Consider the following 22,723-nt stretch of genomic DNA (forward strand, 5'->3'; position numbering starts at 1 on the left):
CAACCCAGTCCTCAGCCACCATCGGACCGGGTCCTCTTGAAAACGTCAGAGGGTGCATATGAACCTCTAGATAGTACACCCTGCAGAAGTAGGAGAGCATTCGCGTCTCCTAACACTCCACCTGATCTCTAGCATCACCTGCCTCGTCAAACCCCGAGGCACTGACGGAGGCTCATCGCTCGCAGTCTCCTCGGAGCCACTCTCCAAGTTATTATCCATGGGCTTCGTTCTAAAAATTCAATAGGAACCTCTCAGCATTCCTACGCAAATACGGTTAACACAATTATCTATAACTAATCATGTTAATTAAAACATCTTAGGTCTAGGTCTGTCCTATCACACCGACACAGAAGTCATCAATGATTTTCCATGATTTTACTAAAATCGTCATTCTAGGAAAAACATGGAACACTGCCGACAAGTCTCGGTCCAACAACAAAACAACCCCTCGACCTACTCTACCCATCTCCTACATCCTATGCTCTAATATGTACATATAGCTACTCCTAACGAAGTCTACAAGACCTAACAACCTAGTTAACTCTAATACCAAGCTGTCACGCCCCAAACCCGGTAATGGGCCCAGAGGTGAATAAGTAATCTAACCTGTCCCTATATCATGCAAATCATTAACGACACAGCACAATGAATGAGGGTCCGACCCCATGGGGTTTCCAAGCACCCTATACATATTCATACACATTACAAATACACAACGGAGAAAAGGTCTTTCTATACATACACAATACCATACCAGAGTCTATACAATAGGAGTCTAGACTCCATAACATAAAACATAAACCCGAGTGCCAACCATATCCCAAAAATGACAACCCGAAAACAAAAGTCCTAACACTTACACAAACGCTATCCATAGTACACCGACCACTACGCTCCCAACTCAAGGACACTAGTTCCGGTTACTAGAAGGACCTAAAAAATATGTATGTATAACAGGGGTGATACACATCTCAGTAAGGCAAATACAAGTTATACTGGTGTGTGGCATTTGAGTGTTATCATGACAGCAAAACATATACAGTTAAATGCAATTTCAGTATAGTGCATCACACGCACACACACATGATCAAGCCATCTGGTGTCATCACACCCTTTCGCCCATAGTCGGCTCATGTTACATGACGTCAGCCCGAAGCCGGCCCGCATTACACGAGTTTCCTGACACATGGCGTAGCCCCAGGCTCCCATGGCATCGTATCGGTACAAACTAGTGGATCCACACCCTTCGATGATCAGCCGATAAGGCTCACGCCCTCGGATATAGAGTCGAACACTCTTACCAAACATGGCCAGCGATTTCATACACCCTTGAATATAGAGCTGGACACTCTTTCCGTACCTGGAATAACTTGGAACCCAGTTCCTATTGTATTTCAACAAAACACAACCATGCATGCTCATATAACCAAACAAACCACACCCATTTGGTAATCCAAAAATCACGATTTTCCAAACCTATACAGTTAACAAAAGTCTAGGCACGGTCATCCTTATATCATGATAAATATCACAATATATTTACAGTTTTCCAACAAAACCAGAGATGCAGCCCATCCCCCCATTTTTCCCCCAAAAAATGTAACATGAAAAATCCATAATTTTACCTATTAGATTTCCCCAAATGAGTAACCAAAACGCACGCACGACCGTGAACAACAGTTCTACTGAGTCCGATTTCTAAAATGATCGACATAAACTGTATTCCCTTACCTTTCCTCGAAAATCCAAACTTAAGCTCTACAGCCCCTAAACCGCAACTCGAGTTCCCAAAACCTACAATACCCAGTACAAGATATGCTCACAATTCCGTCCTCTACAAAACTATCTGAACAGAAGAGAAAATTAAGCCTTACCTCGATTTCGAGCCAAAATCCAAAAACGTCCGAAACGAAGATCTGACTAGTTAAACTTGTAGAGAATCCTTCCCTGATCCTCGTGGTAACGTCGGATCGACAATTCCAGCAATGTATGACGAAGAAATCTAGAGAGAGAGAGTGGCCTTCTAGTTCTAGAGAGAGAGAGAGAGAGAGAGAGAAATTTTAGTTTTCTTAGTTAGGAAGCAAGGAAATTGATATTTATAACCCCTTTAACTCGGCCAACCTCATCGACGAATGGCGACTTCATCGACGAGCCAAAGTAGACAGCTTGTCAATGAAACAGTGGCCTCGTCGATGAGCCTGAGATTCCTGATTTCCCGAAACCTCTCGGCTTCTCCTCGTCGACGAGTACCTGAGATTCGTCGTTGAGTAGTAAAGGGCCTTCGTCGATGAAATCTGTCTTCGTCGATGAAGTTTGCTCAATTACCTTTTTACCCTTCTCTTCCTTAATTAAATCCATATATCATGGTTCGGGTTCTTACAAGTAGGGTCACAATTCTCCTCCTTCTGCTGTCACATATACAAGATGAATAAGGAGAGAGTTGTGATTGAAGCACTTAAATATGACAAAGGGGCTTGTTCGAAAGGATTTAGAAAAAAATTATGATTTGTTGAAGTCACTAGAGTTTGAGGTAATAATATATCTAATATTAGAACATTAAATATAGTTTTGAAAATTTTAGTGTTTTCAAATTCTCTAAACTTAGTCATTAATTTTGTAGGAAAAGTCAATGAAAATGATTGTAAGATTAGAGCATCGAATAAAATGCCATCATGGAAACATTTTTGTAATTTTTTTTTTTTATGTTGTTTGATCTTTACTTTTTTTTTTTTTTTTTTGAACATGTAGATTGTGGAACGAGAACAAGAAGGTTGTTCCCCTCCAATATGAGATGAGATGTTTTAAGTGGGATGCACAAATAGTGAGGGACAAGTGTCTAATCCCCTAGGAAGAAGATTGTAAGAAAAATATATTTGTAATTTTTTTTTTCTGTAAAATATATGATGTTATTTTTTTTTTTTTAAATCATTTGTATTTTAGGTATAATAGGAATGACAAAGTCAAATGCACACAATTGTCTCGTGTAGGGCCAAACGATATCTTGGATAAGTCCTAAGGTGAGAGCATCATTCTCAACTTCACTGCTTTTGATTCGATGTGAACTCAGAAAAGGTTTCCAGACCAAAGACAACTATTCTTTGCAAGATCATTTGCTAAATCAGGAGACAATAAGTATGTAACAAATATTCGAAAAGCAGATTCGGAATAAGCTATTAAAAGACATGGAACAACACATGAAATAAGAAGTATGAGATATGATGCTTTCAATAATGCACTCTAGTGTTATGCCTCCTATGGAGCATGTATCTCTGTTTATTGGAAGGGTCATTATTTTTTACAACGATAAAATTATTTGAATAGGTATCTCTATTGTTTGAAAACCTTAGCTCTATCATCGTTCATTTTTTTCCTTCTCATTATTTCTCACCCTTTACTTATTCCTTTGTATCTAACGATGATCAAAACTTCAAGAACACACATCTCAAGGAACATAGATAACAAACATAACTAGTACACACGTTGTTTGTGGGATCAGTAAAATATAGGCTACTTTCACCTTATGACAGAATTATCAAAAGGTCTAATGTAAAGCGACCTCGTGGGGTGAATATATATCTGTAATTTGTTTGAGAGATTGTTTCTGATTAGCATGGCATATACTCCATTTTTGGCAATATTCCTTTTTAGTGCATTTTTACTTACTAACAAATCTATATCAAGATAGAGATTTTAGGACTTGCTTCAATTGATAACACGAGGAAATTTGTGTAGAGAAGTTCCTTCTCACTTAGTACGTAGTGTTATTGTCTGTATGATATGGTCAAAATTTATTGTGATTGGATCATACAAACTAGAATATTTCCAAAGAAATTGGATAGTTTGCACTTCATGGTAGTCATTGGTGGTGTTCTGGGTGTGGACTATCTGTTCTAGTGCTTCGTGATCAAGAACAGTTAGCCCTGTTGTTGAATTGAGATTTTTGAGGATGTCAATAGCCTATTTATGGAACTATTAGTAGTTATTTGTACTTTGGAATATGTGCACAGTCTTCTAGATGCTAGTAGTTGTCTATGAAAAGCTTATGCGACAGTAAGCTCGTGACCTTTTGGCAATATGTTATTGATTTATTCATACAGTTAGTATTATTCTGTCTTGCAATTTTATGTTTGATGGCTATGGAGTCTAAACCTGCTGTGTCTTCTTTGTTAATTCCATTCCACAAACCAAAAAGATATCATAGAATTCGTCATACTTGAGTGTGGTTGTTTGCCTTTGTCGACAAGAATCTTATTCAATCTTCAAGTACATTTTTAAACTTTTCATTCCTATCTTTGGAATACTATAAATGGGATCCCCTTTGATGTTGCTTTTCACAAATGTCAAATTTATCCTTATGTAACTATCTCTAATTTTCTTTTAAAAAAAAATAAAAATCAAGAATATAAATATATAAACAAAACTCAACCCCATAAAAATAGGAGAGTTGAATTTTTGAATCTTTAATAGGAAAAAGGGTATTTATCTTTATGTTAGTTTGTTTTTTTAATTTCCTAAAATACACCTATAATCCATGACAACTATCCTTTATACATTGGTTTGGTTTATTACGAAAGAAAACTCTTATAAATACACATAAATGCTCCCTTTATTAAATAAAATGCCCTTTTAACTCCTATTTATTTCTCTATAATTATTCCTTCAAATGAAAAAGAAAATTGTAGGGAGCCGAGCATGAAGGTAGTGCGTGCCGTAGCTAAAATTATTATGCGAATTTTGAAAAAATCAACCGTTTGAACTGTGATGTTTTTGAACCTACGGTTGTGATATTAGCTATTATTTGTGAAAATGAAATGATTAAAGTAATGTATTTTCTGAAAATTGTGAAAATAATTTGATGTGTATCTTAAGTAAAATGGATGATGAACATGGGTTGGCTTACTAATTTAATGGGATATAATTATGCTTATTATTTGAAATGCGTGGCATGAGTAAAATGAAAATACTGAGTTGAGTTGTGATATATATATATATATATATATATATATATATATATATGTATGACATGTTGGAAATATTGAAATGTATGGGAATTATTTGCGTGTGTATTGTTAATCAGAATTGAATATGAATGTTAAATTGCAATTCATGATTTGAGAACTTCGATGAACCATAATGAGGCACTGTACTATTGCGTATGGTACTATGACCTTTAGTCCGAGCGACCAAACATCGCGAGAATTGCCCCATGGAAAATCGCCAAGTACTATGATCTGGTCGCTCGGATTGATGACCCGATCGCCCGACTTGACATACACGTCGAGAGCTCTCCTCTTGAACCCTTACTTGACTTGGGATAGTTGCTGAATAAACATTGTCATGACCTCCTTTCTTCAACAATCTATCTTCAATTTTGTCTCTTTAAAAATTTGAATTCTACTTCTCATTATAGCCTTTAGACTTTTTTTCTTGAATTATTATTTATTCTTTTTTCTTCTCAAAAGGTATATATAAGTGGAGTGAGAAGGTAAAAAAAAGAATATGATGTATGAGATAAAAGGGTTGGGAGATGAATTATTTGGAAAAGAAGAAATAGTAAAAAATAAAAAGGTTAATAAATGAAATTATTTGAAGAGCCAAAAGCACAATAAATAGGAGTGCAATTTTAATTAAAATTAAAAATCTCTTAAATATTATGAAATTTGACAGACGGAAAATTATAATATAATATTTTTAGTAGTATAATATAATATACAACGAAGGATTCGTTGGTGACTAGAGTTTTTATGTTATAAAAAAAAAAAAATTGATTATATACATCATTAATATTTGACTTTTTATATATTTTTAATCATATTAAAATAAAGTTTTATTTTTAAATACTTAAAATAGAAGAAAAATATAATGAAAAATGAGTTTCCTCTTTCATTTTCTTCCTTTCTTTTTCTCCAAGTAAATTCCTTGATCCAAACACACACTTAGGTTCCGTTTGAAACTCGGAAAGTATTAGGGAAAGGAAAAGAATATATCTAGTAATCCACGTTTTCATGCTTGTTATCAAGGAAAATGAGGAAGAAAATAAAATATATATCAAATCTATGAACAAAATTTTAACTTTACACATAATTAATATTTAGTTTTTTTAAAAAATTTTAGACATATTAAAATAATTTTTTATTTTTGATAATATTTAATAGAGGAGAAAAATATAAAGAAAAATGAGTTTCATCCTTATTTTCATTTTCTTTCCTTTTTCCAATCAGAATTTTTGATCCAAACGGAAATAAAGGATTTTACTTGGGAATGGGAAAAGAAAGGAAAATAAAGATGAAACAAATTTTCTCTTAATTTTTTCTTCTCTATTAAATACTATTAAAAATCAAAATTTATTTTAATATGACTAAAAATTAAGAAAAATTAAATATTAATTATATTATAGATTTAATGTGTATATAAAATATATGTATATATTATTTTTAACTTTCCTAAATTTCTTAATATTTTCCCTTCTTTTCCCCTAATACTTCCGAAGTTCCAAACAGGAGCTTTCGATCTGTTTGAATCAAAATTTTGATGGAAAAAAGAAAAGGATAGAAAAATAGATAGAAAATGCATTTTTCATTATATTCTCTACATATACCAAATAATATAAAAATAGAATAATATTTTAAAATAATTAAAAAATTAAAAAAAATTTTATTTATTGATTTGGTAGATTTTTATTTTCTTTCTTTCTTATTTTTCTTTTTGATAATCAAATATGAAAAAATAAATTCCTCCATACTTTCCTTTCCTTTCCCTCACATTTTTCAAGTTCCAAGACCTTATGATATCTATTCTAATTTTGAAAAGAGCAAAAAAAAAATTGGATGGATGATAAATTGGTCTATCTCCTACTATGTAGCCTAAACTCATCGAGTCCTCCATGTATCCAAAAACAGAAAAAAAAAAAAAAAAATTTACTGCAATTGATTTTTAATTTGTATAATTCTCTCTATCCATTTTGATCTTAATCCTATTATTATTTTACAATCATTTATCGTTCTAAATTTATTAAGTCCCTGTTTAAAACTTAAAAACTTCTAGAAAAAGAAAGAAAAATATAAAAAATATAAATTACATTCTTATGTGTGTGTGTGTATATATATATCTATATATATAAAATAAATTTATTAATAAAATTTAATTTTACATGTTATTAGCATTTTAATTTTTCTTATAGAGAAGTGGGAACTGGACCAATTCTAAATTCAAACCGAGAGTCACACCTAGCACTAGCCAGTTCAGTCACCCTGGACGTTTGACGTTGACCCCATTTTGTGATAGGGGCGACTACCAACTATCAAGCTCTTTTTTAAAAAGCAATAATAAAAAAATTAATTAATTAATTAATTCCCCAGAGTTTAGATTTTAAGACTTATAGTTAAATTTATGCGAATTTAAATCAAATACAGTATAAAATTATATTATATTTTATTGAATTCACATAAATTTGAATCTAAAATCCAAAATTCATGCTCTAAATACTGCCGAAAGACTCTTTTTAAGTTTGAAATCAGGAGGAGAGAAAATTGAAACCATTTATTTTGATTTTTTTATTTTAGTTCACTAAGGTTATTTAGACTACGTGGTTGGTCGAACTTCTCTAGAATTCAAACTCAAGACTTCCAACATAAGCAGTGGTTGTTCATCCAGCTCCACCCAAAGGTTACAGTTATATTTATCATCTCTCTCTCTTGGTATCAAAGCTATAACACAACAGATACTTGAAGCCTTGCACCTGAAATCCACTCATCTGACGAGGAAACCATGTTTTTCTATAACAGGTTAGTTTTCTATACAGTTCAAATATGGGAGGAGTCATTTTCCTACTCATGATTTCACTTCAGTTCAGAAGTTAGAACCTAATCTGAATGCATAAATTTCCTGGTAAATGCATGCAGCTCTCATCAAGGAGGCAGCTGCAGCACCATAACCACAGAAAAGCACGAGCACAAATCGACTCATAAAATTGCAATTTCAGAAGAAGCAAGCCGCCCCTGCCCTCAGAGTAGCAGATATGAGTGGTTACGACAGATAATGGATGACAGAAACAATCAATCTTCAAAACCACAAATACAGAGAGTTTCACCAGTTCTCCAAATGAATGGATGGAGATACTACAATCCTATTGTGGTTTCACTCGGTCCTTACCACCATGGCAAGCCTGAGCTTGAGCTGGTGGAGAGATTTAAGCCCATTATTGCACGGGAGTTTGTTTTGGAAAGTGGCAAGCCAGTTGATGCCTTCTACAACAAGATTTTGCAGGTTGCCGGTGATGCTAGGAACTCTTACGTCGGAGGATCGACAAATCAATTAAGCGATGAGGCATTTGCACAGATGCTGTTTCTTGATAGCTGCTTCATTCTGCAGATGATTGACTGCATAGTCCACAATAAGCTGGAAACGAAGCATATGATTATCAATCATCTGGGCTTCTTGGTATCGACACTCATGATTCCAGATTTGTTTTTGCTAGAGAACCAAATCCCATTTTTTGTTCTCCAAGCCTTGATGAGCTTAAAATTCCAAGGAGATGAGGGGGCAAAAATGATTGAAACATTCATCGATGATATATTTTTAGCCTCTAGCTTCCCACAAGCAAGAGACCCACAGTGTCTTCAACCCCTTCATCTTCTTGAATTTCTGCGGTCAAAACTCCTCCATGAATGCGGCAAAGATCACCAAAAACTACAATCCTACAAACTCCACCAGCTCAAATCAAAAAAGAAAACTCAAGGCACTGCAATGGATCATCCACACTTATTTTGTTCAGTCACAGAACTCAAAGCAAAGGGAATCCATTTCAAACCAAGCAACACACGTTGTCTGAAAAATATAAAGTTCAAATCAAACTGTGTCTACGGACAGCTGATGCTTCCCCCAAAGGTGATTGGTCCTCAAACCAAGCAGGTATTTTTGAACTTAATAGCATATGAGATGGGTCCAAATACTCCAAATGATATGGGAGTCGCCTCCTACATATATTTCATGAATTCGCTAATCAATCGCCCGGATGATGTGGCAGAGCTACGATCGCAAGGCATACTACTGAACTTCCTTGGCAGTGACGAAGAAGTACTTGAAATGTTCAAAGAGATCGCAGCTTTCTCAATGCACAACCTAGATACGTACAAGGAAGTTAAAGAATGCATTCAGAAACACTGTAACAGCAAGATGAAGACTTGGATAGCTGAGGTGGTTGACAAACATTTTAGCAACCCCTGGACTGTTGTTGCTCTCTTTGCTGCTATTTTTATCATTGCTCTGAGTATCATCCAAACTTACTTCACAGTATTCCCCATTCCCAACCGGCATATTTAATGAATGCATTTTCGAACATCTAATGTTTGTGTAAGCACTTTCCAAATGAATATACTCTGTGATTTCTTCCCCTATGGGCCACCCATCCTTGGGTAGCACCACTAGGTCTTCAACGAGGTGGAAATTCTCACATTCCATAGGCTATAGCTTAAGGCTTCCGAATCCTAGGAGGGGTAGGAAGTGGAATGGAGGGAGAAGGGCTACTGGTGTATAGTTCAGGCCAGCTTCAAATGATAAAAAAAGCACTCTATGACATTATGCCGCCACAGGTGAAGAAAATATCTATGCGCCTCTGCAGGCCTTCCAAACAAGAATGTGAACTCCAAACAAGCAAATAACCAATATGTGGTCAAGTCAGCTTTGATTTCTGTTGACTCTACGAGTCCAATCCGGTTTTGATAATGACAAATCATTTGGTATTTGATGTGTGCATTGAGTTTGTGAACATGATTGAAAGAAGAAACGATTGGGAAAAAATATTTCTTCATTATTTTGTTCTAACGTACAATCCAATATATAATACAATTACCTATTCTAAATAAGGAAACAATTTCCTATTGAATAACACCAAATCTCCCATAATTACCCACTTTCCTAATTTGTATTTTATTTACAAAGATATTCGGGGTTGATATTTTAACACTCCCCTCAAGTTGGATCATAAATATTAATCATCTCCAACTTGCTAATAAGATCATCAAAACTTTGTCGTCCCAAGCCTTTAGTGAGGATATCTGCAGTTTGTTCCTTGGTAGGTACATAGGTCATATATATAATTCCTTCTTCAATTTTTTCTTTGATGAAGTGTCTGTCTACCTCCACGTGTTTAGTCCTTTCATGTTGGACTGGATTAATAGAGATGCTAATAGCTGCCTTATTGTCACTGTAGAGTTTGATAGGAAGGTTCACCGGTACCTGTAATTCCTCCAATAGTTTTCGTAACCACAATCCTTCACAAATCCCTTGAGCGACTGCCCTGAATTCAGCTTCAGCACTACTACGAGCCACCACATTCCGTTTTTTGCTTCTCCAAGTCACGAAATTTCCCCAAATGAATGTACAATATCTTGTGGTTGACCTTTTGTCTTCCAATGATCCTGCCCAATTTGCATCGGTAAAGATCTCTACTTCCTTACTTTCACATTTCTTAAAGAAGAGTCCTTTTCCTGGGGATCCCTTGAGATATCTGAGGATCTTGTATACAGCATCGAAGTGAACTTCCTTTGGTGAGTGCATGTGTTGACTTACTACACTAACTGCAAATGCAATATCTGGTCTAGTATGTGATAGGTAGATCAGTTTGCCAACCAATCTCTGATACCTCTCTTTTTCTACTGGTTTTCCACAATCTTCAACCCTCTTTACTATTTCTATTGGGGTTTCGCTGGGTTTGCACCCTAGCATGCTAGTTTCAACTAGGAGGTCGGTAACATACTTTCGCTGAGAAACACTAATCCCCTTTTTCGTTCTTGCCACTTCCATGCCCAAAAATACCGCATATGTCCCAAGTCTTTAACTTCAAATTCAGTAGCCAGAACCTTCTTGAATCTCTCCATTTCTACATTATCATCACCAGTAAGGATTATATCATCAACATACACTATTAGAATTGTTTTCTTACCTCTTTCAGACTGTTGGAAGAATAGTGTATGGTCTAATTGCCCTTGTCAATACCCTTGATTTTCTAGTACCTTTGCGAATATGTCGAACCACGCTCTCAGAGATTGTTTGAGGCCATATAACGATTTCTTTAGTTTACACACTCTGTTTTCGTCACCTGTTCTACTGAATCCTGGTGGTATAGTCATGTAAACTTCCTCTTCTAATTCTCCATTTAAGAAAGCATTTTTAATATCAAGTTGTTGTAGCGGCCAATCTAAATTGGCTGCCAGGGACAAGAGAACCCGAACTGTATTTAAGTTTGCCACTGGGGCAAATGTCTCAGTATAGTCAATGCCATAGGTCTGTGTAAAGCTTTTTGCAACAAGTCTGACTTTATATCTTTCAACTGTTCCATCAGATTTACATTTCACTATGAAAACTCATTTACAACCTACTGGCTTCTTCCCTTTTATGTAGATCTGTTAACTTCTAAGTTCCATTTTTTTCTAGGGCTCGCATTTCTTCCAAGACTGCCTCTCTCCATTCAGGTATTTCTAGAGCTTCCTGAATGTTTTTTGGTACTTTCATCTTGTCAATATTAGAGACAAATGCACGATATCCTATAGACAAGCTTTTATAAGACATGTATTTCGACCAAGGATATTAAGTACATGACTTGGTTTGTTTTCTGATTGCAATAGGTAGATTGATATCATCAGGTGCAGAATTATTAGAGGAAGACTCAATTACCAGATCAGGATAAGTCAAGGGCTCATGATTATTTGGAGCCATCACCGGTTCCAACGCTCTTGGTGCCTCAAGTATGAGATTCTCCCTCTCCTTTGTTTTCGGCTTTCTTGAGTAAACCAGTATGTCTGCGTTGTTTTGTTCTCCTGCATCTCCCCCTGAGGGTAAGTGTTCAGTTGTGTTTGGCAAGTCGGGAAGTAATGTAATGGAAGACTAAATAGATGGATCAGGGAATGAAGTAACTGGAGTAACCGTAGATTCAGTAGTAAAAGGATCAAAGAACTGATCTTCACTCCTCAATTTCTCCCCCTGAAGAGAGGGCTTTGAGAAATAAGGGGTAGTTTCAAAAAAGGTGACATCAAGACTAACGAACAGCTGTTTTGAGCCCGAATCATAACATTTGTAACCTTTTTGGGTAGGTGAATAACCAATGAAGACACATTTAATGGCACGAGGATCCAATTTATTGCGATGGTGTGCATGGACATGAACAAAAGCAATATAGCCAAAAATTTTCAGTGGGAGACTGGAAGGGAGTTGAGAAGTAGGAAAGTTTTCCTGAAATTTCTTAAGAGGAGTGACAAATGAGAGTGCTCGACTTGACATTCGATTAATGAGATGTGTGGCTGTTAAGATGGCATCGCCCCAAAAATAATGTTTCATGTGGGTAGTAAACATTAAAGCCCGGGCTACTTCAAGTATATGTCTATTTTTCCGTTCAGCAACCCCATAGCTAAAATTATCATGCGAATTTTGAAAAAACCAACTGTTTGAACTGTGATGTTTTTGAACCTATGGTTGTGATATTAGCTATTATTTGTGAAAATGGAATGATTAAAGTAATGTATTTTCTGAAAATTGTGAAGATAATTTGATGTGTATCTTAAGTAAAATGGATGATGAACATGGGTTGGCTTACTATTTTAATGGGATATAATTATGCTTATTATTTGAAATGTGTGGCATGAGTAAAATGAAAATACTAAGTTGAGTTGTGATATATATATATGACATGTTGGAAATACTGAAATGTATTGGATTTATTTGCGTGCATATTGTTAATCAGAACTGAATGTGAATGTTAAATTGTAATTCATGATTTGAGAACTCCGGTGGACCATAGTGAGACACAGTACTATTGTGTATGGTACTATGACCTTTAGTTCGAGCGACCGAACATCGCAAGAATTGCCCCATGGAAAATTGCCAGGCACTATGATCTGGTCACTTGGATTGATGATTCGATCGCCCGACTTGACATACACATTGAGAGCTCTCCTCTTGAACCCTTGCTTGATTTGGGATAGTTGCTGAATCAGGTGTGAAATCATTGTCATGACCTCTTTTTTTCAACAATCTGTCTTCAATTTTGGGTTTCTTTAAAAAATTGAGTTCTACTTGTCATTATAGTCTTTTGACTTTTTTTTTGAACTATTATTTATTCTTTTTTCTTCACTAAAGATATATATAAGTGGAGTGAGAAAGTAAAAAAAAAAAGAATGATGTATGAGATAAAAGGGTTGGGAGATGAATTATTTGGAAAAGAAGAAATAGTAAAAAATAAAAAGGTTAATAAATGAAATTATTTGAAGAGAAAGAAAAGCACAATAAATAGGAGTGCAATTTTAATTAAAATTAATAATCTCTTAAATATTATGAAATTTGACACAGTGGAAAATTATAATATAATATTTTTAGTAGTATAATATAATATACAACTACGATGGTCCTGCTTAGCGTGTGGGCCTTTTGCCACCGAAGGTTTATGCACCCAATAATTGTTGCCCACCGGCCCTTGACCATTCAACCCATTACATTTTGTTCACATCATTGATTACATTGTGTTCATATCCATCGAATTAGAATTAGGAAACACGGAAGTCAAAGTTTTTCACAAGGTAGTCAAGTTGACCGAACGTCCAACTGATATACAGAAGTCGTGTCCGTATCTGAACTTTACCCTGATCAGCAAGACCTGAGGATGGAGAACATTGATTTGTAGGTTTGATACCGCACTAGGGGGTCCGAAGGATTCGTTGGTGACTGGAGTTCCTATATTATCAAAAAAAAAAATTTTGATTATATACATCATTAATATTTGACTTTTTTTAAAAATATTTTTAATCCTATTAAAATAAACTTTTATTTTTAAATACTTAAAATAGAAAAAAAAAAATATAATGAAAAATAAGTTTCTTATTTCATTTTCTTTCTTTCTTTTTCCCCAAGTAAAATCCTTGATCCAAACACACACTTAGGCTCCGTTTGGAACTCGGAAAGTATTAAGGAAAGAAAAAGAATATATCTAGGAATCCACTTTTTCATGCTTGTTATCAAGGAAAATAAGGAAGAAAATAAAATATATATCAAATCTATGAACAAAATTTTAACTTTACACACAGTTAATATTTAGTTTTTTAAAAAATTTTTAGACATATTAAAATAATTTTTTATTTTTGATATATTTAATAGAGAAGAAAAATATAAAGAAAAATGAGTTTCTTCCTTATTTTCATTTTCTTTCCTTTTTCCAATCAAAATTTTTTATCCAAACAGAAATAAAGGATTTTACTTGGGAATAGGAAAAGAAAGGAAAATAAAGAGGAAACAAATTTTATCTTAATTTTTTCTTCCCTATTAAATACTATTAAAAATCAAAATTTATTTAAATATGACTAAAGATTAAAAAAAATTAAATATTAATTATATGTAAAATAAAAATTTTATTTATAGATTTAAGTTCCATACGAGACCATATGGCTTATGGTATCCATTCTAATTTTGAAAAGAGAAAAAAAAAAATAAAAATTGGATGGATGATAAATTGGTCTATCTCCTACTATGTAGCCTAAACCTCAACATATTCAAAAACAGAAATAAAAAAATAAAAATTTTACTGCAATTGATTTTTAATTTGTATGATTCTCTCTATCCATTTTGATCTTAATCCTATTATTATTTTATTATCATTTATCGTTCTAAATTTATTAAGTCCCTGTTTAAAACTTAAAAACTTCTAGAAAAAGAAAGAAAAATATAAAATAAAAAAAAATTACATTCTTATGTGTGATTATGCAAGTAAGTAAAATATATATAATATATTTATTAATAAAATTTAATTTTACATGTTATTAAGATTTAATTTTTCTTATAGAGAAGTGGGAACTGGACCAATTCTAAATTCAGACCAAGAGCCACGCCCAGCAGCTCAGTCACCCTGGACGTTTGACGTTGACCCCATTTTGTGATAGGGGCGACAATTAATTAATTAATTCCCCGGATAGTTAAATTTGTGTGAATTGAAACCATTTATTTTGATTGTTTATTTTAGTTCACTAAGGTTATTTAGACTACGTCGAACTTCTCTAGAATTCAAACTCAAGACTTTCAACATAAGCAGTGGTTGTTCATCCAGCTCCACCCAAAGGTTACAGTTATATTTATCATCTCTCTCTCTTGGTATCAAAGCTATAACACAACAGATACTTGAAACCTTGCACCTGAAACCCACTCATCTGACGAGGAAACCATGTTTTTCTATAACAGGTTAGTTTTCTATACAGTTCAAATATGGGAGGAGTCATTTTCCTACTCATGATTTCACTGCAGTTCAGAAGTCAGAACCTAATCTGAATGCATAGATTTCCTGGTAAATGCATGCAGCTCTCATCAAGGAGGCAGCTGCAGCACCATACCCACAGACAAGCACGAGCACAAAACGACTCATAAAATTGCAATTTCAGAAGAAGCAAGCCGCCCATGCCCTCCGAGTAGCAGATATGAGTGGCTACGACAGATAATGGATGACAGAAACAATCAATCTTCAAAACCACAAATACAGAGAGTTTCACCAGTTCTCCAAATGAATGGATGGAGATACTACAATCCTATTGTGGATTCACTCGGTCCATACCACCACGGCAAGCCTGAGCTTGAGCTGGTGGAGAGATTTAAGCCCATTATTGCACGGGAGTTTGTTTTGGAAAGTGGCAAGCCAGTTGATGCCTTCTACAACAAGATTTTGCAGGTTGCCGGTGATGCTAGGAACTCTTACGTCGGAGGATCGACAAATCAATTAAGCGATGAGGCATTTGCACAGATGATGTTTCTTGATAGCTGCTTCATTCTGCAGATGATTGACTGCATAGTCCACAATAAGCTGGAAATGAAGCACATGATTATCAATCATCTGGGCTTCTTGGTATCGACACTCATGATTCCAGATTTGTTTTTGCTAGAGAACCAAATCCCATTTTTTGTTCTCCAAGCCTTGATGAGCTTAAAATTCCAAGGAGATGAGGGGGCAAAAATGATTGAAACATTCATCGATGATATATTTTTAGCCTCTAGCTTCCCACAAGCTCAGTCTCAAAAGGAAGAAGCAAGAGACCCACAGTGTCTTCAACCCCTTCATCTTCTCGAATTTCTGCGGTCAAAACTCCTCCATGAATGCGGCAAAGATCACCAAAAACTACAATCCTACAAACTCCACCAGCTCAAATCAAAAAAGAAAACTCAAGGCACTGCAATGGATCATCCAGACTTATTTTGTTCAGTCACAGAACTCAAAGCAAAGAGAATCCATTTCAAACCAAGCAACACACGTTGTCTGAAAAATATAAAGTTCAAATCAAACTGTGTCTATGGACAGCTGATGCTTCCCCCAAAGGTGATTGGTCCTCAAACCAAGCAGGTATTTTTGAACTTAATAGCATATGAGATGGGTCCAAATACTCCAAATGATATGGGAGTCGCCTCCTACATATATTTCATGAATTCGCTAATCAATCGCCCAGATGATGTGGCAGAGCTACGATCGCAAGGCATACTACTGAACTTCCTTGGCAGTGACAAAGAAGTACTTGAAATGTTCAAAGAGATCGCAGCTTTCTCAATGCACAACCTAGATACGTACAAGGAAGTTAAAGAATGCATTCAGAAACACTGTAACAGCAAGATGAAGACTTGGATAGCTGAGGTGGTTGACAAACATTTTAGCAACCCCTGGACTGTTGTTGCTCTCTTTGCTGCTATTTTTATCATTGCTCTGAGTATCATCCAAACTTACTTCACAGTATTCCCCATTCCCAACCGGCATATTTAATGAATGCATTTTCGAACATCTAATGTTTGTGTAAGCACTTTCCAAATGAATATACTCTGTGATTTCTTCCCCTATGGGCCACCCATCTTTGGGTAGCACCACTAGGTCTTCAACGAGGTGGAAATTCTCACATTCCATAAGCTATAGCTTAAGGCTTCCGAATCCTAGGAGGGGTAGGAAGTTGAATGGAGGGAGAAGGGCTACTGGTGTATAGTCCAGGCCAGCTTCAAATGATAAAAAAAGCACTCTATGACATTATGCCACCTCAGGTAAATCTCTGAAGTTATTTCTCAATGCCCAATAATTCAATGGTGAAGAACATATCTATGCGCCTCTCTAGGCCTTCCAAACAAGAATGTGAACTCCAAACAAGTAAATAACCAATATGTGGTCAAGTTAGCCTTGATTTCTGTTGACTCTACGAGTTCAATCCGGTTTTGATAATGACAAATCACTTGGTATTTGATCTGTGCATTGAGTTTGTGAACAGGACCTATATTAAGCATGCACGGAAAGATAACGAGTCATGAAAGCCATAAAGTAAAGCTGATACATTTTGAAAAGCTCCATGGAAATCAAAGAGTACAAGAATCAAGATGCAAGCGGCAAAGTTCAAGAACATCTTGGGAATGGGTATTTAGAACTTATGTATTTACATTTTCATATGATTTAATTTGAGGCTCAACATAACTTAGAATGATTTTAGAATTCATGCATTTCATGTATATCATTAGGAGACTTTTATGGACTTAGAAATATTCTTAAAACCTTGAAAAGTACCTTTATAAAAGAGTCAAGAAAGAAAGTAAAATAGATTTTTAAATTAAAAAAAAAAAAAAAATTGAGAAAAATGGGACTTCAGTAGCCTGAACTCACCCTCAGTAGCCTGAAGAATTTCTTCAAGAGCCTGAAGATTAAGTTTGGTAGCTTAAAGAATTAATGGAAAAACACAACAAGTTGGCCGAGGCATCTCGGTCGCCTGACCCTGGAACCTCAGGCACCTGAACCACTTCAGGAGCCTGACCCTATCCTTAGGCGCCTGACCCTGCATCCTAAATTAAATTTTCAAAGGGTTAAGGAACTTCGGTCGCCTGGGCGTTCAGCCTCAGGAGCCTGAACTTGTGGGAAACTTAAAATTGTGATTTTTATTAGATGAACTCGCGAGCCATTTCTTTGATCCAACGACTGAGATTAATCCTAAGGGTAAGACACTATATATACTGGATATCTAAACCCTAGAATGAAGCTAAGACACACAAGAAAAGAAGAACACATCTTATTGAAAGAATATTGAGAAACTTGCTCTCATTGCTATACGATTGCCTACACTTCAACTTCTACTCATCGAACTTGGGCAAATCAACTCAGAATCTCAAAGGATCTCTCTTATACATCTTGATTGTCAACTTGGTATTGAGGTTTGATCATTCAAGTTAATATTTACAAGAGTTTCTCAACTCATTACTTGTTATTGAATATCATTAGAAAAATTGATTTTGAATGTGCATATACATATAAATATTTTTTTTCAAGATCATTACTTGAAAAAGGTTTTAACTATTGATTGAATAGTGTTTGATTCAAGAGTAAATATATTTTTCAAAGAACTTCTCATTCCAAATCTATTGTTGAAATAAGCCGGGTGATTGATAGTGAGTATATTTTCACATAAATTATTTGGATAATCTCACTACTTGATTAAGTTTTTTTTTATTGGTTAAAAAGATTTGATTCTAGTGTGTGGTTGTTAAAAGATCTATATTTTAGATATATTAACGCTTGATTAAATATCCTTGGTTTTTATAAATATACATTTTATTGAGGGATATTTTTCTGAATAACAATATATTCAGTTTGTGAGTGTTGAACATCATTATATATATATATACATGCTTGCATATAACAAAGATTGTGTTAAGATTGAATATTTGAAAGGAACCTTTTTGATTGTAATTGATATAATCTTCAAAGCTTTTTGATAAGTTCACAAAAGATATATTTGTGCATTTTTACCAAGTGAACTAGAACCCTAAAATTCTCCAAAGTGCTTAAATATATCTTTATTTAGGAGATTTCATAAAAAGAGTATTTGTGTGTTGAAGCATATCATACATAAACGATTGTATCGTTTCCAAACATTCTGAGCTTCAAGTTACCTCATATGTCAATGTACTAGGATTTTGAATTGTACTCACCAGCTTTTGTTAGAAGCAACATTGAGTGTTTGCATATTTGAGCCTAAATTGTAAACACGGTTTGGGTTGTAAACCCGGTGTGAGGAGGAAGTTGTACCTCTTGTAAGCAGCGGATTGTAAGGGAAGTTTCGTCCAAATTTAAGGAGCAGGGATTATAGTAGAATCCTTGAGTGGGTTGTTCAAGGCGAGGACGTAGACCGGGTTGGCTGAACCTCGTAAAATCGTGGTTGCATTCTCTCTTCCCTTATCCTTTTCATTTTCCGCATCGTATTTCAATTTCCTGCTTGCTTGTGTATGTTGAATAATTTTACACGCATTTAATTGGGTAAAAAGGAATTCATTGATTTAGTAATTCAAATTAGCATCAAATTCCAGCCATTAATTAGTTAAATATAGAAATAGGGATTGATTGATAAATAAGTTTTCAAAGAATTTTTAAAATACCCAATTCAACCCCCCTCTTGGGATTACACCTAAATCAACAATTTCTTCTTTGGTTGCCTTTCTCTCACTCTCTCTCGAAGCGTTGCTTCTTATTCTACAAATTACTACAGATGAATTTGAAAAGCCAGAAAAATGACTTGTCTATAATGTTCATGAAACCCATGACCTGTCTATAATGTTCATGAAACCCATATTCTAAATGCTCTCATGATATTTTGGTTGTCAATTTAGCCCGTTTTTAGAAAAATAATAAATAAAGCAAGAAATTCTTTTTCACAACCTTTTATTTTCTATTTCTTCTCAAGTGATCACAGACTCAATAAATGTAGTCCAGGCTTAAGAAGCTTGTACTTTTTTGCAAGTTCATTATTTCTAGCTCCATTATTCAATACCAGCATATATACCTTAGCTGTAGTATCCATTACCAGCATAGCTGAAAATGCTATCTTCAGAAAACAGGAAAATCATATTCTCACAATGTCAAACTGACAGCTTGCATCTTCACTTTTATTAGCTAAGCTATGGAGGTTGCACAGCACTATTTTTTAGAAAATCCAAGTAGGAAATCATAAATTGTTGACCACTAGCTATTCTAGCAAAACCTGGTTCCTCCACTCTGTGTTTGCACATTTATTTTTCACATATCATGGGTAAGCAGGATTCATGGCATTTACAGCAGCCATCTCCAACAGAAGCAATGCAAGCATAGAAAGCAAGGTAGTAAGAATTAAATAACAGCTGTTTTATGAGTTTACATAAACAATGTTGAGCAAGGGTAAGCAATATGAACTTTTAAATGCAGGTGCATTACATTTACTGGACAAAGAATACAAATAACATCCTAGTCCATATCCCGTATTAAGTTGTTGATCATTTTTACCAGAGGAAGAGTACCCTTTGCCATAATCTCAATCCTAGACGTATTAGACGCATGAGAAAACAATGAAAGACCAAAAAATAGAAGCTCAGGAAGAAAAAGACGAGATGACAAGAATCCATGCCAATAACGGGGTTCTAGATTAAAAAACGCATTAAAAAACCTTCTTGTGCCTTGTAAATCAAGCTTCAGCAGAATATCCATACCAAAACAGAAGAATTCCCTTTGCCGCCTCCTTTTTGTGGGCCATAAATCTTTCCAAACTTCTTTAGACAATTCACTTCCTGAAAAGCTTCCATTAGAACCAAGGATCTGAACTATAGAATTTGCAACAATTGGAGCTGCTGCTAGAGTCCTAGCTACCATATATCCAGTCGAAGGGTGCACCATGCCAGCTGTACCACCTATTCCAATAACTCTTTGAGGGAGAACTGGAAGAGGACCACCCATTGGAATGACACATCGCTCATCCTCTTCAATGCTCTTAACTTTTATACCCAAGTGCTTTAACCGAGCCACCATTCTTTCTTGAATGTCTTCCATGGGTACTCCAGGCCGAGCTACAAGGGAAGTTTCTTCAAGAAATATCCGCTCAGATGAAAAGGGCATTGCATACAGAAAAGTGGGGATCCTGTTATTCCTCTCTTTTAAGTCCTGGCGGTTGCTTAGATGTGAATCTCTCCAATCCATGAAAACCATCTTATCCAAATCAAATGGATGTTCTTCAACCTCAGCCAAAATCCCGTAAGCCACCTGGTAACCAGGATTATAGGGCTTATCATACTGAACAAGGCATCTAGAAAAACCAGTCGCATCAAGAACTATGGCAGCCTGAACTGTGATGCCATCATTGCAAATCAACAGAGATTTGGATTTCTCATGAATAACTTTTATGACCTTAGCTTGATGAAACTTAACACCATTTACAATGCATTTCTGCATCATTTTTGATTTTAGATGCTTCCTATTAACTCTCCCGTAAGGCCTATTGAGATCTTTTCTTAATCCGTCATCAATAAATACAACAGCACCAGACCAGGTGGTGTCAAGACAATCAAGCAAATCCATGGCCTCAAACTCATCCACCCAAACACCATAATTATTGGGCCAAATCAATTTGGGAGATGGGTCAATCGAGCAAACTGATAGTCCTGCCTCTGAAACTTGCTGTGCAACCGCAAGCCCTGCAGGGCCGCCTCCCACTACTGCAAGGTCCACCACAACACCCCTTGATGGATCATACATAGGAAGCTCAAATTCAAGGTTTTCCTTCTTGGTTTCTGGAACAAGCTCCAAAAGGGCACTACTGCAGGCCTTGACACAACCATTCCTAACACATTTTAGATGAGGTTTCTTGGGGCCAAATCTAAGCTCCTTGTTCTGAATCCTTGAAGGGCTTAAATTGCTCAGTTTTTCCACAAACCCATGAACTGGGTGTAGAAATTCAAGCTTGTTATGAGTCTTGAGTAAAGTATCCATGAAATTCTACTACGGTTTTGAAATATTCCTTCAAAAAAAAAAAACCAACCTGGGTCTCCACAAATGCTTGCAAATAAAATTTTGGTACGAGATTTTGTCAATTCATGTAACAAATCAGTTTCCAGCAAATTCAAGGCAGGGTGCGCAAAGAGCCATAAAATCTGAAGCGGGTCTTGGAGATAACCAAAATTACAGCAAACATTTGCTAGTGTTGCAGAATGAAGTGATATAGGTCTTTTAACCTTCAGGAACTAAAGCTATCTACTGAATTAGCAGAAAACAGAGAGACGCTGACTTACAGACGACCGGACGTCTAGGGACTCCGACGAAGTCCAACTTGATGCGGCTAACGAGCGCACGGAAAGATCCGGTTTAAAGGTAAAGGTTGTGTGGCCGACCGCAGCAACAAGCCGTGGTGCGCCACTAATTTCTGGATGGGAAATTCAACTGATCACTCACGGCCCACGTGGCAGTAGGAGGGAGGAGGGCAAGGGCTCTGGGCCCATATCTTAGGAAATTACAAAAAAAAAAAAAAAATTATTCCAAGTATCCAAATACCTGTTTTATATTAATTTATATGTGAGTGGTACTATTTTTTTTATTTATTTATTAAAATCAGATAATGTACATTGGGCATGGTGTTAGCGACCATGTTACATTATTGGATGTTGTACCTTATCCAATTTCAAACATACTATATGATAGTGTTTTAGAGTATAGATTTGACATATAAAATTTGAATTTATCTGGATTTATAAGAAATTCAATACAATTTTATATTACTTTTTATCCAAATTTAAGATATAAAATTCATACTCACAAATATAAAGTAATGACATTTAATAATAAGCCATGGAAGTCCAAAATATATTGATTATAGGCATATTCAATTACAATTTGTATTTTAAGCGCTACAATTTTTTAGGACTAAAAACATTTTACTATTTGGAACAT

General features: G+C 35.3%; 3 protein-coding genes across 3 annotated transcripts; 2 read left to right on the plus strand and 1 right to left on the minus strand.

Moving 5' to 3' along the window:
* The first annotated feature begins 7,736 nt into the window (after window positions 1–7,736).
* On the plus strand, window positions 7,737–9,334 carry LOC131168355 (putative UPF0481 protein At3g02645). Its single transcript, XM_058127719.1, has 2 exons — window positions 7,737–7,784; window positions 7,902–9,334. The coding sequence occupies exons 1-2, from the start codon at window positions 7,768–7,770 to the stop codon at window positions 9,319–9,321; spliced, it is 1,437 nt and encodes a 478-aa protein (XP_057983702.1). The 5' UTR covers window positions 7,737–7,767; the 3' UTR covers window positions 9,322–9,334.
* Window positions 9,335–14,986: 5,652 nt separating this feature from the next.
* LOC131168446 (putative UPF0481 protein At3g02645) lies at window positions 14,987–16,797 on the plus strand. The gene is made up of 2 exons (XM_058127875.1): window positions 14,987–15,216; window positions 15,334–16,797. The coding sequence occupies exons 1-2, from the start codon at window positions 15,200–15,202 to the stop codon at window positions 16,772–16,774; spliced, it is 1,458 nt and encodes a 485-aa protein (XP_057983858.1). The 5' UTR covers window positions 14,987–15,199; the 3' UTR covers window positions 16,775–16,797.
* A 3,324-nt stretch (window positions 16,798–20,121) lies between these two features.
* Window positions 20,122–22,185, minus strand: LOC131168445 (lycopene beta cyclase, chloroplastic/chromoplastic). Its single transcript, XM_058127874.1, has one exon. It carries the CDS (start codon window positions 21,767–21,769, stop codon window positions 20,255–20,257), a length of 1,515 nt encoding a protein of 504 aa, XP_057983857.1. The 5' UTR covers window positions 21,770–22,185; the 3' UTR covers window positions 20,122–20,254.
* Window positions 22,186–22,723: the final 538 nt, after the last annotated feature.

Source organism: Malania oleifera, chromosome 11, assembly GCF_029873635.1.
Source record: "Malania oleifera isolate guangnan ecotype guangnan chromosome 11, ASM2987363v1, whole genome shotgun sequence".
NCBI classification, from domain to species: Eukaryota; Viridiplantae; Streptophyta; class Magnoliopsida; order Santalales; family Ximeniaceae; genus Malania; species Malania oleifera.